The sequence below is a fragment of the Pristiophorus japonicus genome, unplaced genomic scaffold, assembly GCF_044704955.1.
Source record: "Pristiophorus japonicus isolate sPriJap1 unplaced genomic scaffold, sPriJap1.hap1 HAP1_SCAFFOLD_305, whole genome shotgun sequence".
NCBI lineage: Eukaryota > Metazoa > Chordata > Chondrichthyes > Pristiophoridae > Pristiophorus > Pristiophorus japonicus.
In genome coordinates, this window is record NW_027252835.1 from 616686 (window position 1) to 632152 (window position 15467).

At 42.9% G+C, this 15467-nt stretch overlaps 1 protein-coding gene across 1 annotated transcript in view; it reads left to right on the forward strand.

The window, feature by feature from the left end:
- Positions 1–3638, forward strand: part of LOC139249340 (probable G-protein coupled receptor 139) — a 128053-nt gene extending 124415 nt beyond the window's left edge. Inside the window, exon 3 of the mRNA XM_070872322.1 lies at positions 2746–3638. Within this exon, the coding sequence (XP_070728423.1) occupies positions 2746–3638 (893 nt within the window). The remainder of the gene's footprint in view (positions 1–2745) is intronic.
- The last annotated feature ends 11829 nt before the right edge of the window (positions 3639–15467 follow it).

Sequence of the window (15467 nt, forward strand, 5' to 3'; positions counted from 1 at the left end):
CTCTCCGGTCACAGACCCTCTCTCCCGGTCACAGATCCTCTCTCTCGGTCACAGACACGCTCTCCCAATCACACACCTTCTCTCCAGTCAGATACCCTCTCTCCCGCTCACAGACCTTCTCTCCCAGTCACAGACCCAATTTCCCGCTCGCATACCCTCTCTCTCATTCTCAGACACTCTCTCCCAATAACGGACCCAGTCTCCCGGTCACGGACCCACGCTCTCAGTCACAGAGACCCCCAGCCGCTCACAGACACTCTCTCCCGGTCACAGACCCTCTCTCCCAATAACAGACCTTCTCTCTCAGTCACAGACCCTCTCACCCATTCTCACAACCTCTTCCCGTTCGCAGACCCTCCCTCCCAATAACAGACCCCCTCACTCGGTCACAGACCCTCTCTTCTGTTCACAGACGGTCCCTCTCAGTCAAAGAAAGTCTCCCCTGGTCACAGATCCTTTCTCCCAATCACAGACCGTCCCTTCCAGACATAGAGCCTCTCTACCGGTCACAGACTCTCTCTCCCAGTAGAACCTATCTTTCAGTTACAGAACCACTCTCCCGCTCACAGACCATCTCGTCCCGTCACAGACCAACTCTCCCAGTCACAGACCCTCTGTCTCGGTCACAGATCCTCTCTCCCGCTCACAGACCATCTCTCCATTTCACAGACCCTCTCACCATTTCAAAGACCCTCTCTTCCGCTCACAGACAGTCTCTCGCGGTCACAGACGTCTATCCCGGTCAGCGAGCATCACTCCCGGTCACGGACCCTCACTCCCGGTCACGGACCCTCTCTCAATGTCATAGGCCCTCTATTCAAGTCACAGACCTTCACTGCATGTCACAGAACCTCTATCCTTGTCACAGACGCTCGCTCCCAGTCACAGAATCTCTCTTCCACTCACAGACCATCTATCCCGGTCACAGACCCTCTCTCCCGCTCACAGACCCTCTCTCCCGATCACAGACCCTCTCTCCCTGTGACAGACCCTCTCTCCCGGTCACAGACCCTCTCACCCAGTCACAAATTCTCTCTCCCGCTCACAGACACTCTCTCCTGGAGAGAGACCCTCTCCCTAGTCACAGTTCTTCTCTCCCGCTCACAGGTCCGCTGTCTCAGTCACAGACCTTCTCTCCCTGTCACAGATGCTCTCTCCCGCTCACAGACCCTCTCTCCAGGTCACAGACCCTCTGTCCCGGTCGCAGACCCTCTCTCCCGCTCACAGATACTCTCTCCCGCTCACACACCCTCACTCCCGGTCACAGACCCTCTCTCCCGCTCAAAGAGTCTCCCTTCCGGTCACAGACACTCGCTCCAGCTCTCAGACCCTCTCTCTTGGCCACAGACCATCTCTTCCAATCACAGACCCTTCTCCCGGTCACGGACCGGCTTCCCCCGCTCTCAGACCCTCTCTTCCGCTCTCAGACACGCTCTCTCGGTCACAGACCTTCTCTCCCAAACACAGACACTCTCACCCGCTCACAAACCCTCTCTCCCGCTCTCAGACCCTCTCTCCCGGTCTTAGCACCTCTCTCGCGGTCATAGAGCCTCTCTCCCGGTCACAATGCATCTCTCCCAGTCACAGACCCTCTATCCCGTTCACAGACCCTCTCTCCCGTTCACACAACGTCTCTCCCGGTCGCAGACCTTCTGTCCCGGTCATACACCGTCTCTCACAGTTACAGACACTCTCTCCCGGTCACAGACCCAAACTCACGGTCACCGACACACTCTCCATGTAACAGACCCTCTCTGCATGTCACAGATGATTTCTCCCGCTCACAGACTCTCTCTCCCAGTCACAGATCCTCTATCCATGTCAGAGAGCCTTTCTCCCGCTCACAGACCCTCTCTCCCGGTCACAAATCCACTCTCCCAGTTACAGATCCTCTCTCCATGTCAAAGACTCTCTGTCCCGGTCACAGACCCTTTCCCCCGGTCACAGACGCACTCTCTGTCACAGACCCTCTCTCCCATTCACAGAATTTCTCTCCCAGTCACAGATCCTCTCTCCATGTCAAGGACTCTCTGTCCCGGTCACAGACCCTTTTCCCCCGGTCACAGACGCACTCTCTGTCACAGACCCTCTCTCCCATTCACAGAATTTCTCTCCCAGTCACAGATCCTCTCGCACGGTCACATAACCTTCGCCCCAGTCACAGATCCTCTCTCCCGGTCACCAACCCTCTCTCCCGATCACAAACACTCTCTCTCCGTCACAGACCCTTTATTCCGGTTACAGATGCTCTTCCCCGGTCACAGACCCCCTCTCTCCCAAAAACCCTCGCTTGCAGTCACAGACCGTCCATCTCGTTCACAGATCCTCTCTCCCGGCTACAGACCCCCTCTCCCAGTCATAGACCCCTTGTTCCGGTTCCAGATCCTCTCTCAATGTCACAACCCTCTCTCACGTTCACAGTCACGGAACACCTCACCGGGTCACAGATCTATCTCCCGGTCACAGACCCTCTGATCCGATCACATCGAGCATTTGATGATCTATTTTGCGCCGCCGATTACTCTTGTATTATAGCATCCAGTTCCAGGATTCAGTTCACAATTTATTAATGATCTGCCAGTTATATATCATAATTATAAATATTGGCTGCAGATCCCGTTACTTTGAAATGTTATTAATGGAAGCAGTAACAAGTTTGGATATTTCACCATTAACTACATCGAACTGCTTATTTTTTTTTCATCCTGCCGTGCTAATGTGTCTCTTTATTTCTCTTCCTCAAAGTTAACGCTGTGACGATTGTGGTCTTGTCTCGGGGAAAGTGCGGTCTCTCCAAATGTGTCACTCGATATTTGGTGGCCTTGGCAGCGGCGGATCTCCTGGTCATTATCACTGACCTGATACTCAGGCAGATTCCAATTATTCATCGTATGTACATTGTGCTGACCATCCCCGTGTGTAATATCCACGCCGTCCTGCTTTATGCAGCCACAGATTGTTCTGTCTGGTTTACCGTCACTTTCTCCTTTGATCGATTTGTGGCCATTTGCTTTCAGACGTTGAAAACCAAATATTGCACCGAGAGAATGGCAGCTGTGGATCTGGGAACAGTGACTGTGCTGAGTGGTTTAAAGAACATCCCCTGGTATTTTATGTTTACATCTCAGTACAAGCTTTTAGAAAGCAGTTGGTTTTGTTATGTGACTATCCATGTTGCACTTTCACGGGTGTGGGGAACAATCGAGTTCATTCAATATATTTTAACCCCAGGGATCCCATTTATTCTCGTTCTGCTGATCAATGCTGTCACCGTCAGATACATTTTAGTGGCCAGCAGAGCCCGGCAAAGACTCCGAGGTCCCAGAAGTGCAGAGAGTACTCGAGACCCAGAGATGAACGGCAGAAGGAAATCCATCATTTTACTTTTGATGATCTCATCCAATTTCATACTGTTATGGGCGGTGTTCATGCTGTGCTCCATACTGCGTCCGGCCTGCAGTTTCAATTGTCTACCTGTACGCATTCCTTTCTATGTTTGGGAAATGGGATTCATGCTTCAGCTCCTGAGTTGCTGCACGAACACTTGTATTTATGCTGTGACCCAGACTAAGTTCAGAGAGCAGCTGAAGAATGCGGTGAAATATGCCTTCGCGCTAATTATTAAATATATTAAATGATGAGAAGAACTGAATAATTTCCAGCAGTAAAACTCAATTTTGTTTCATGACGCACTCTTCGCATTCTTCCAATGGTCTGTGATACCAACAATAGTGTCCCTTTTACTCTCTCCCCTGTCTCGCTCTCTCTCTCTCTCTTTCTCTCTACGTCAGTTTTTCCCGTTCACTCTCTCCTGCTCTTGCTCTCTCTCGGCCTCTCACTCTCTGACTACTTCCTGAATGAAAAGGAATTCTGTTCTTTTTTGCGCAAGCAATTAAACTAACAATCCAGCCTATTGAACATAAGAACATAAAAAGATAAGAAATAGGAGAAGAAATAGGTAATCTGGCACTTCGAGCCTGCTCCACCTGTCAATAACATTATGGCTGATCTGATCGCGGCCTCAACTCCAATTCCTTGCTTTCTCCACATAACACGTTACTCCCTTATCCTTCAAAAATCTACCTATTTAAACCGTAAATGTATTTAATGACCCAGGCTCCAGAGCTCTCTGGGGCAGAGAGGGTCTGTGGCTGAAAGATTCAAGACCCTCTGACAGAAAAAAATCTTCATTTCCATTTTAAATGGGCGAAACCGCATCCTGAGACCATGCCCCCGAGTTCTAGATGCCCCCATGAGAGGAAACATACTCTCAGCTTCTACCCTCTCAAGCCCCCTCAGAATCTTATACCTTTCAATGAGATTACCTCACATTCTTCTAAACTCCAGAGAGTATAGGCCCATCTGCTCAACCTCTCTCATCTGACAAACCCTCACATTTTATACACCATCCCCTTGCAATAAATGCCATCATTCTATTTGCTTTTCTAACTACTTGAAAGGACTCATAGATTTCTCAGTACCAGAGCGTTCTGTAATCTATTCTCCATTTAAATCATAATTTGCTTTTCTATTTTTCCTACCAATTGGAGAAGGTCGCATTTTCCCACAGTATACCCCATCAACCAAATATTTACCCACTCATATTTCTATCTCCCATCGCAGATTATTTGCGTCCTCCTTACAACTTCCTTTCCCACCTATCTTTGTATCATCAGAAAATGTGCAACATTAAACTCGGTCCCTTCATCCAAGACAATAATATAGTTTAGAAATAGTTCGTGGACCGAGGGCCGGTTCCTGCTGCAGCACACTAGTCATTGTTTGCCAACGTGAAAATGACACATTTCCGCAAATATCTGTCTTATTTTAATTAGCCAATCCGCTAACCAAGCTAATAGATTACCCGCAACCCCGCGAGTTCAAATCTTGGCACCTTATTGAATGCTTTCTTGAAATCCGAATACAGGTCATCTTTAGCTCCTCTTGATCCACCCTGCTCGTCACATCCTCAATGAACTCCAGCAACTTTGTCAAACATGGTTTTCATTTCATAAAACCATGCTGACTCTGCTTGACTGCATGATGATTTTCTAAATGTCCTGCTACGACTCCTTAATAAAGGACTCCAGCATTTTCCCAAAAGCAGATATTTGGCTAACTGGTCCATACGTTCCTGCTTTCTCTATCCCTCTTTTCTTAAATTGAGGTGTTACATTTGCAGTTTTCCAATTTGCCTTGACCTCTCTCGAATCAAGAGAATGTTGGTATGTTACAATCAATACATCCACTATCGCTCTCGCCACTTATTTTAAGACCCTACGATGCAGGCCAGTGAACTTATCTCCATTTAGTCCCATTAGCTTACCGAGTACATTTTCTCTATTCACAGCTATTTTTAAAGATCCCTTCCCACAATATCTCGTTGATTATTAATTTTTGGAATGTGCTTAATGTCTTCTAACATGAAGACTGATGCAAAATAATTGTTCATATTCTCTGCCATTTCCTTGTTTCACATTATTAATTCCCCAGACTCATTCTCTGCGTGACCGACATGTACTTTCGCTGCTCCCTTCCTGTTTATATACCTGTAGAAGCTGTTGCTCTGGCATGTTTTAACATATTAATGATTGAAATGACGGGTGGAATTCGGTCGGTAAATACAATCTCTCAAGCTGAAGGATTTGAGATTTAAGGTTGTGATGGGAGCTCAGACCATGTGCTCTTTCCATTTATCATTCCACGACGGAATGTTTAACAGAACGAATGGTTAAAATTTGCAATACACTGCCAGACAGGATGGTGGATTCAATAGTAGCCTTAAAAAGGTAATTGTATAAATACTTGAAGTAGATAAATATGCAGTTTTATGTGGAAAGCTCTGGGGAGTGTGACAAACTGGTTTGCTCTCTGAACTATCCAGCACAAATTTCGGTGCTGTCCTATTCCACGATTTATTATAGTACGTAGATTATCCGACGCTGAGTCACACACGGTTTCTCCAGTAGCATAAACAAGTGAATAATAATCTTTTATAAAACATTATTATAAATTAAAATGTACTTACAGTTCAGAAGCAACTCGAACAGGTACATGCCACGTGTCAGATCAACACGATTCATCCTACTCCTACCCTTCAACATCTAAACCAATCAACATGTCTTTCCGTTTTTTTCGTCATATGCTTATCTTCCAGTTAATAGCTATTTGCATCAAGCACGATTTGTGTTATCGAGATCCACTTTTCAGCACTTCAATTGCTGCATAACATTCTTCACACATCAAAGGGGAAATGGCACTAATCAGACTGGAAACTCGAACTCTGGTTTGGTGAAACAAATAATCCCCAATCTCAACTGGGCTGGGACGAATATCCTTGTGGGGGAGTTAGGGCAGGATTTAAAATAGTTTGGTGCGGGATGGGAACCTGAGCATAGATTCTTAAGGGAGAGTAGCAACGTTGGAAATGGAAGGCAGTAAATTAGCAAGTGAGTTTGGACAGCAGAGTAAACAAAAGCTGGAGAATAGCTAACAAATATTTGGAAGTGCTTAATAATTTATACTTCAATGCAAGGCGTCTGGTGAGTAATGCAAATTACCATAGGGCAGAGATAGACAGCTGGAAGTTTAACATTATGTTATTACATCATTGCTATTATTGAAACCTAGCTGAAAGAAAGGAAGGAATGACAGGGCAACGTTAATCGTTACAAGGTTTACAGATTAGATAGAGAGTGGAGAAAAAAAAGAAGGGTCACAATCCTGGATAAATATCAATACCAGATGTGAGGAAGGCATCTGATTTGAAACGATCGTTAAATGAGGTCGTATATAGTGAGCTGAAGAATAAATAATGGACAATCACATTGCTGGAGTGTACAGTAGAAACCCAAATATTCACAGGAAGATGGGGTGAAATACTTAGGCAAATTTTGAGAGGTTAAAAACAATAGGTGATTAACAGCAGGGTTTTTTTTGGTATCCTAATATTAACTTGGACAGCGTAAGAGTAAAAGTTATAGAGGGCGTCTAATTCTTAAAATGCACTCAGGAGAACTTTTTAACCAGTAAGTACCGAACTCAATAAAATAATCTGCAGTGGTAAAACTTGGTTTAGGGAACGAAACTGGGCAGGTAGAAGGGTTATCAGTGGGAGAGCATTGTGTTGTAGTGACCATAATTCAGTTAGATTTAGAATAGTTAACGGACAGAAAAAGTTAGACCAGGAGTAAAAGTTCTCAACTGCGGAAAGGCCAATTTTACTGAGCTGAGACACGATTTAGCAAAAGTCTACCGGAAACAGCTGCTTGAATGTAAATTAGTGTCAGATTATTGTAAATTAAACGAAGCTCAGTATCTTAATCAAAATGTCTGATCAGTAGCTTAAACAAAATGGTGGTCAATATCTTAAACACAATGAGGTTCAGTATCTTCAAAAAAATGACGCATCAGTACCTTAAAAACAGTGAGACTTAATATATTAAACAAAATTATGGATCTGTATTTTAAACAAAAAGAGTCTCAATATCTTAAACAAAAATGTCTCAATATCTTAAACAAAATGTGTTTCAGTATCTTAAACAAAATGGTGGCCTGCATTTAAAAAATCATGGAAGGTTGGTCTTTTCTGCAAGGGAGGTGGATTATTAAAGTAGGAAAGTCCTGCAACAATTGTACAGGGCGTTGATGAGACTAAACCTTGGAACTGCGTACAGTTTTGGTCTCCTTATATAAGGAGAGATATATTTGAATTGGACGCAGTTCAGAGGAAGTTCACGAGTTTGATTACTGAGATGAAAGTGTTGTCTTATGAAGAAATATTGATCAGAATGGGCCTATACTCATTGAAGTATGAAAGAATGAGAGGTGGTGTTATTGAAACGTATAAGATTCTGAGTCGGCTTGACAGGGTAGAATCAGAGCGGATATCTTCCCTGGTGATAGACGAATGAACAAGATCAGAACATATGGAGTCAGGGGACAAGTAGCAGAATGGAATGCTAGCTGGCTTCAAGCATTCAAATTTGAATCTTGGCTTATGGAAAAATGGATAAATAGTGAAATGCGGATCATATCTCGTTTCTACTGTTGGAAAGGTTTTCTTTTGATGCTTCCAGTGTAAATGTTAATGCTTAAAAAAAAATGTGTGACAGCTTCTTTCAGAGTGGCTGTGGCTCCTCCTTCTTTTTCAAGTGGCACTGGTTAGTTTAGGTCATTGGTCTGCATTAAATGGAGGTTAATTAATCTGTAAAAACAACATTTTATTATGGCCGCGCTGAAAGTCTGGTTGGTTGAAACGTTGTGAAAGCATTTAGCTCTGGACATGAGGCAATCACATCAAAAATTGGGATTTTAAACATTTCTGGCCAATTTCAATATGCGACTCGAGGGGAGCGGGGAGAGGAATGATATTATTGTGTGTTGAGTTGCCTTAATTAATGTTTGTAGTAATGATACTCATGATGTCTAATGTTTTACTTGCTGAATTGAATTGGTCAGGTTCTTTGCAAATTTAAAAGCGTAGAGACTTTGTACAAGCAAAAGTTTTTTAAAACTTGAAATGCTGCGAGACGTGTGGCTGAAGCTTACTCTGATTGATTATGTCTGCACTTGGCAGCATTGGAAATGCAAAAAAAGGAAGATAACTTTTTCACAAGCAGCTGTGAACTCTGTTTTAATTCAGTACGGAACAACTTTTGAATTGCTGAATGCAATTTTAGAGATATTGGACGTTATTAAATGAAAGTTTCTTAATATTAAGTAAATATATTCCCGACAAGGCAGAAGGATTTTTATGAGTTGACAAATTAACCGCTTGTGCTCGTAAGCATTGTCACAATTGATTCGCTGCGTATTTTATTTGAAGTAGGTGACCATCGGGAAGAAGGTGTGGAACTTGCGATGTTCACCTGTTATTCCTCTGTGGAAAGCTGGCAACCAATTTGGAAGCTATAAGAAAAGAGGGTGAAGATTATTATTTACATAACAGAAAAGCATTCTCAGAGTGAACCAACTTGGAGGCGATCAGGAAATCAGACGAACTAGCGAGGATGGGGCAGAGAAACAGGGATCCCATGGGGTTTGTACCAATCAGGAATGGTTGCCGCCACGAGCCTGGTAGATATTGTAATTGTGCTTTCCCCAGTTTCTAAAACGGAACAGTTGAAGGATTTAGGTTTAAAAACTGTCCATAAGGAGAAAAAAGCAAGGCAGTCTCTAGAATGACTGTACAGCTCCAGTGATGTAGAGTTCAGGGAAGGCATTCAGTTCAAAGGGGTTAGTGAATTGTGACTGAAGGAGTTCGGGAGAGCACAACACAGTAACTGATTACACTGGCCCCGAGTAAACCTCAGGAGCGGGAGGTGGGAGGCCAGGTAATAAGAACATAAAAACATAAGAAATAAGAGCAGGTGTAGGCCATACGGCCCCTCGAGCCTGCTTCGCCATTTTATACGATCGTGGCTGATCCAATGGTCGACTCAGGTCCACTTCTCTGCCCGCTCCCCATAACCCCTTATTGCCTTATCGGTTAAGAAACTGTCTATCTCTGTGTAAAAGTAATTCAATATCCCAGGTTCCACAGCTCTCTGAGTCAGCGAATTCTACAGTTTTGCAACCGTCTGAGAAAATAAATTTCTCTTCATCTCAGTTGAAAATGGACAACCCCTTATTATAAATTTATACCCCCTAGTTCTAATCTCGCCCATCAGTGGAAATATTGTCTCTGCATACACCTTGTCAAGCACTCTCAGAATTTTATACGTTTCGATAAGATCACCTCTCAATCATCTGAATCCTGATGAGTAGATCCCCAATCTACTCAACCTTTCATGATAGGTTTCCCCTCATCTCCAGAATCAACGTAGTGTACCTTCGCTGAACTGCCTCCAAAGCAAGTATATCGTTTCGTAAATATGTAAACCAAAACTGCACGCAGTATTACAGGTTTGGCCTCACCAATAACCTGTATAACTGTAGCAAGAGTTCCCTGCTTTTATACCCCATCCCCTTTGCAATAAAGGACAATATTCCATTGGTCTTCCTGATCACTTGCTGTACCTGCGTGATAATATCTTGTGTTTCATGCACAAGTATCCCCAAGTCCCACTGTACTGCAGCACTTTGCAATCATTCTTCATTTAAATAATAATTTGCTCTTTGATTTATTTCTGCCAAAGTGCATGACCTCACACTTTCCAACATTGTACTCCATCTGCCAAATGTTTGTCCACTCACATCGCCTGTTAATGTCCTTTTGCAGATTTTGTGTTTCCTCCTCACACATTGCTTTTCTTCCCACGGAACAAAATTACGCAAGGTGGGAGTATTTGAAACCCAGTACAAGAGACTGAATAATGTCCTTGATGAAGCAAGTCGCACAGTATAAGCAGGCCGGTTCCAAATGAGAATGAAACCCGATGAAGCTTTTTCAGCGAACCAGCAGGTCACTGAGATGACACAAAATGTTTATGAACGTGGTGAACCAGATTCGTCCATTTCAGTTGGATGAGGATGAATGGGTGCCCGATGTAATAGCCCCTCCTAATCAGGCACAGTATGTTCCAAATGGAAGTGGATAGTACACGGAAGCTGTAAGAATTTGCCCGGCTCCAGATTCAGAAACATGTCCTATGCAAAGACAAGACCCACAGTGCCAACTAATCACATGTCATAGTAAAATACATATCGTGAATGGTAGAAGTAGGGGCGTCCGCAGGTATAGGACCAGGCTACATTACCAATGGTGTGGTAACTATACCAGTGTAACCGTCCATTATATCAAAGGACTATGTAATTAGGTAAGATTAATAAATTACTTCTTGGTATACGATCCTCTAGAAATGAGTGACCATAACATTGTTGAATTTACAATTCAGTTGGAGGCTGCGAAATTTGGTTCTCAAAACAATGTCCTAAGCTTAAATAAAGGAGACTACAAAGTTATGAGGGCAGAGTTGGCTAAACTGGACTGGGAATAAAAATTAAAGTATGGGACGGTTGATTAGCAGTGGCAGACATTTAAGCAGATATTTCCTAACTCTCAACACACATATATGCCAATGAGAAGGAAAAACTGTAAGAGAAGGGATAACCATACGTCGCTAAATAAGGAAATAAAGGATGGTATCAAATTGAAAACAAGACCAGTGGGAGCACAGCGGTTGGGACATTTTAAAAGCTGGCAAAGAACGATTTAAAAAATGATAAAGAGAGGGAAGATGGATTTGAAAGCATACTAACGTGAAAGATAAAAAAGACAGATGCATAAAAAGGAAACGAGTGCCTGAAGTAAATTTGATGCGATGGGACTGCAGAATTAATAATGGAGAAGTGGGAAAAAGCAGAGAAGTTGAACACATATTTTGCATCAGTCTTAGCGTTAGGAGACTGTAAAAACATCCCAACGTCGATAATCAAGGGGCTATGAGGAGGGAGGAGCTTAATACAATCAGTATCACTAAAGAAGTAGCACTTGTCAAAATAATAGGACCACAGGCGGACAAGCACTCTGGACCTGATTGCTTACATCCTCGGGTCTGAAAAAAGTGGCTGTGGAGATAGTGGATGCATTGGATGTGATCTACCAATATTCCCTGGATTCTGGGGCGGTGGCAGGGGATTGGAAAACCGCAAATATAACGCGCCTATTAAAAAAAAATGAGGCAGACAAAAACGACGAAACTATAGACCAGTTAGCCTAACATCTGTCTTTGGGAAAATGCTGGAGTCCATTATTAAGGATGCAGTAGCGGGACATTTGGAAAAGCATAATTCAATCAAGCAGAGTCAGCATGGTTTTAGGAAAGGGAAGGGAAATCAAATTTGACAAATTTTACGGTGGTCTTTGGGGAGGTAATGAGCAGGGTGGATAAGGAGGAAACAGTGGGTGTATTTTATTTAGATTTCCAGAAGGCATTCGATAAGCTGCTACATAAAAGGTATTGGCACAAGGTAGAAGTTCACAAGTTGGGGGCAATATATCAGCAAGGAGAGAGAATTTTCTAACTAACAGAAAACAGAGAGTCGGGACAATTAGATAATTTTCTGGTTGGCAAACAGTAACTAGTGGAGTGCTGCAGGGGTCAATACTGGGCCTCAGCTCTTTACAATCTATATTAAAGAATTAGATGACGGAAGTGACTGTAATGTTGCCGTTTGCTAATGATGCAAAGATTGGTGGGAATGCAAATTTTGAGGAGGACATAACACATCTGTAAAAGTTATGTAAACAGGCTTAGTGTGGGCAAAAATGTGGCAGACGGAATATAATGTGGGAAAATTTGAGGTTATCCACTTTGGCAGAAAAAATAGAAAACCAAATTATAGTTTAACTAGAGAAATATTGCAAAGTCCTGCAGTACAAAGGGACCTGAGGCTCCTTATGCATGAAACACAAAAGGTGAGTATGCAAGTAAAGCAATTAATCAGGAAGGCAGATGGAATGTTGGACTTTATTTCAAGGTGGGGTAGAGTATAAAAGCAGAAACGTCCTGCTTCAACCTTACAAGGTATTGGTGAGACCACACCTGGAGTACTGCGTAAAGTTTTGGTCTCCATATTTAAGGAAGGATAAAAAGCATTGGAGATGGTTCAGAAAAGGCTCTCTAGGTTTGTTCCAGCGATGAGGCAGTTGACTTATGAGGAAAGGTTGAGTAGGTTGGGCTTATACTCATTGGACTTGAGTAGAATGAGAGGTGATCTTATCGAAACATATAAGATAATGAAAGGAACTAGACAAGATGGATGCCGAGAGGATATTTCGACTCATAGGGAAAATTAAAACTAGGGAACATAGAATCAGAATAAGTAGCCATGTATTTAAAACTGAGACGTGGAGGAATTTCTTCTCTCAGATGGTTGTAAATCTATGGAATTCTCTGCCCCCGGATCTGTGGAGGGTGGGTCATTGAATATATTCAAGTCGGAGATTGAGAATGTTTTGAGCAATGAGAGAATAAAGGAGTATGTGTAGCTGGCAGTGAAGTGGAGCTGGGTCCATGACCGGATCAGTCACGATCTCATGAAATGGAGAAGCATACTCGAGAGATAGGTAACCTACACCTGCCCCTATTTCTTGTGTTCCTACGTTCCTACTCCTCTCACCACTACCTCTGGAGTCCCCGAAGCAGCTAGCCTCGCTCCCACCCCCCTATTTATCAATTACTTGCTGCCCTCGGTGACATCATCCGAAAACACAATGTTAGATTCCATCTGTAAGCTTGTTTCACTGAACATATATGTTGTCCATATGAAAGAGGAGAATTGGCTCTAGCAGGTGGAAATTAGTTGTGCAATGATCTTGGAATGATCTTCAGAAACAGGAGATTAACGTCCAAAATAAGGGAATTATCTGCAGGAAAAGTGTAATTACGTAATGCAGAAATAGGGGAGTTAGCTCCAGAAACAATGGAATTAGGAACTGCAGAAACAGGTGAATTAGCGGTAGAAACAGAGGTATTTGAAGCTGCAGAAACGGTGGAATTACGAGCTCCAGGTACAGGGAAAATGGTTCCCAAAAAATTCATCTCGCTCCAGAATTTGGGAATCGAGATATCCAGAAACGGTGGAATTATCTCCAAATAAAGGGGAACGAGGAGCTCCAAAAACAGGGGAATTGGGAGCTCAAGGAACTGGGGAATTAGGAGCTACATGAAAAAAGTGGAATTAGCTCCATAAACAGCTTATTTACCTGCATAGAAAGTGGATTTCTCCATAACACTGTTAGCTCCATAAACACTCCAGAAACAAGGGAATTATGACGTTCAGAAACTTGGGAATTGGCAGCTCCAGTAAAAGGTGAATTATCTCCAGAATCTCGTGAATTCGCGACATGAACACGGGCCTAGGATCTCTTTAAATTTTGGGAATTAGCTCCACAAACAGGTAAATTTACACCAGAAACAGTGGATATAGCTCCAGAAACTGGAATTAGATCCAGAAAATGTAGAAGGAGGAGCGTTGGGACAGAGTAATTCGGAGCTGCAAAAAAAGTCGAATTCGGAAATGCAGAAAAAGGGGAATTAGGGGCCTCTGAAACAGCGAAATTAGCTCCAGAAATAGGGAAATTGAGATCTACAGGAACAGGGGAATAAGAAGCTCATAGTGAGGTGAATTAAATGTGTAAACAGAGGAAATAGAAACTGCAGAATCATTGGAGCTAGGAGCTCCAGGAAAAGGAAAATTCGCTCCCGAATAAGGGAATAAGTGTCAAAACGGGAATTAAGTCCAAAAACAGTGGAATTAGCTCCGGAAACAAGAGGTTCAACTCCAGAAACAGAATTATATAGAAAAACAGTGGAATTCGCACAAGAAACATGAGATTTAACTCCAGAAACTGGAGAATTAGATCACAAAGTACCATAATTAACTCTAGAAGCAGAAGATTTAACTCCAGAAACATGAGAATTAGATCCATGAAGAGGTGAATTCGCTCCAGAAATAGGAGAAAAAGATCATAAACAGGGGATCTAGGAGCTCCAGGAATTGAGCAATTAGCAGCTCCATGGACAGGGGAACAATTAACTACAAAAACGGGGGAATTAGGTCAAGAATAAGGCAAATCGCTTCAGAGAAACACATTAGGAGAACCAGAAACAGGGGAATTAGCTCCATAAGCAGGATATTTACTCCGGAAACAGAGCGTGCAGCTCAAGACGCAGAGGAATCTGCTCCAGAATTAGGAGAATTGGTTTCGCCGAACACAAGGGAATTGGAACTCCAGAAGCAGATGAATGAGCTGAAGAAACAGAGGAATTAGGAGCTTCAGCAAGTGTATATAGGAGCTCCAGCAACTGGAGAATTGGGAAATTGAGAAACTAAGGTATAAGATCCAAAAATAGAGCACATACCTCCAGAGAATTATGAATTAGATCCTGAAACAGGTGAATGGGTGCTCCAAAAATAGCGGAATTAAGAGCTCGAAAAATAGCGAAATTAGCACCATAAACTGTGGAATTATGATCGCCAGAAATTGGAAAATTGTGAGCTCAGAAACAGGTGAATTAACTGTAGATACAGGAATTAGGAACTGCACATACATTGGAATAAGGAGCTCCAGGAAGAGGGGGAATAGTTCCCAGACAAGGGCTTTTGTTCCAGAAAAAAGGTTATTCTGAGTTCCAGAAACAGGAGAAAGATTTAGAAACAGGGGAACTAACTCTGGAAATCGAATAATTTACTCTAGAATAGAGCAATTACGAAGACCAGTAACTAACATTTATGTGCTCCAGAAACGGGGGAAATAGATCCAGAAAAAGGGAAATAACTCCGGAAACAAGTGCATTAGGGAAACCATAAATAGGCTAATTAGGAGCTTCAGAAAGAGGAGAATTAATTCAATGAACGGATCATTTAGTTCCAGAACAAAGCAATGAATACCAGAGAGAAGGGGAATTAGAAAATCCAGAAACAGGGGAATTAGCTCCAGAAACAGTGGAATAGTGATCTCCAGAGGCAATGGTATTAGGAACTCTAGATACAGCTTAATTAATTGAAGAAACAGGGGA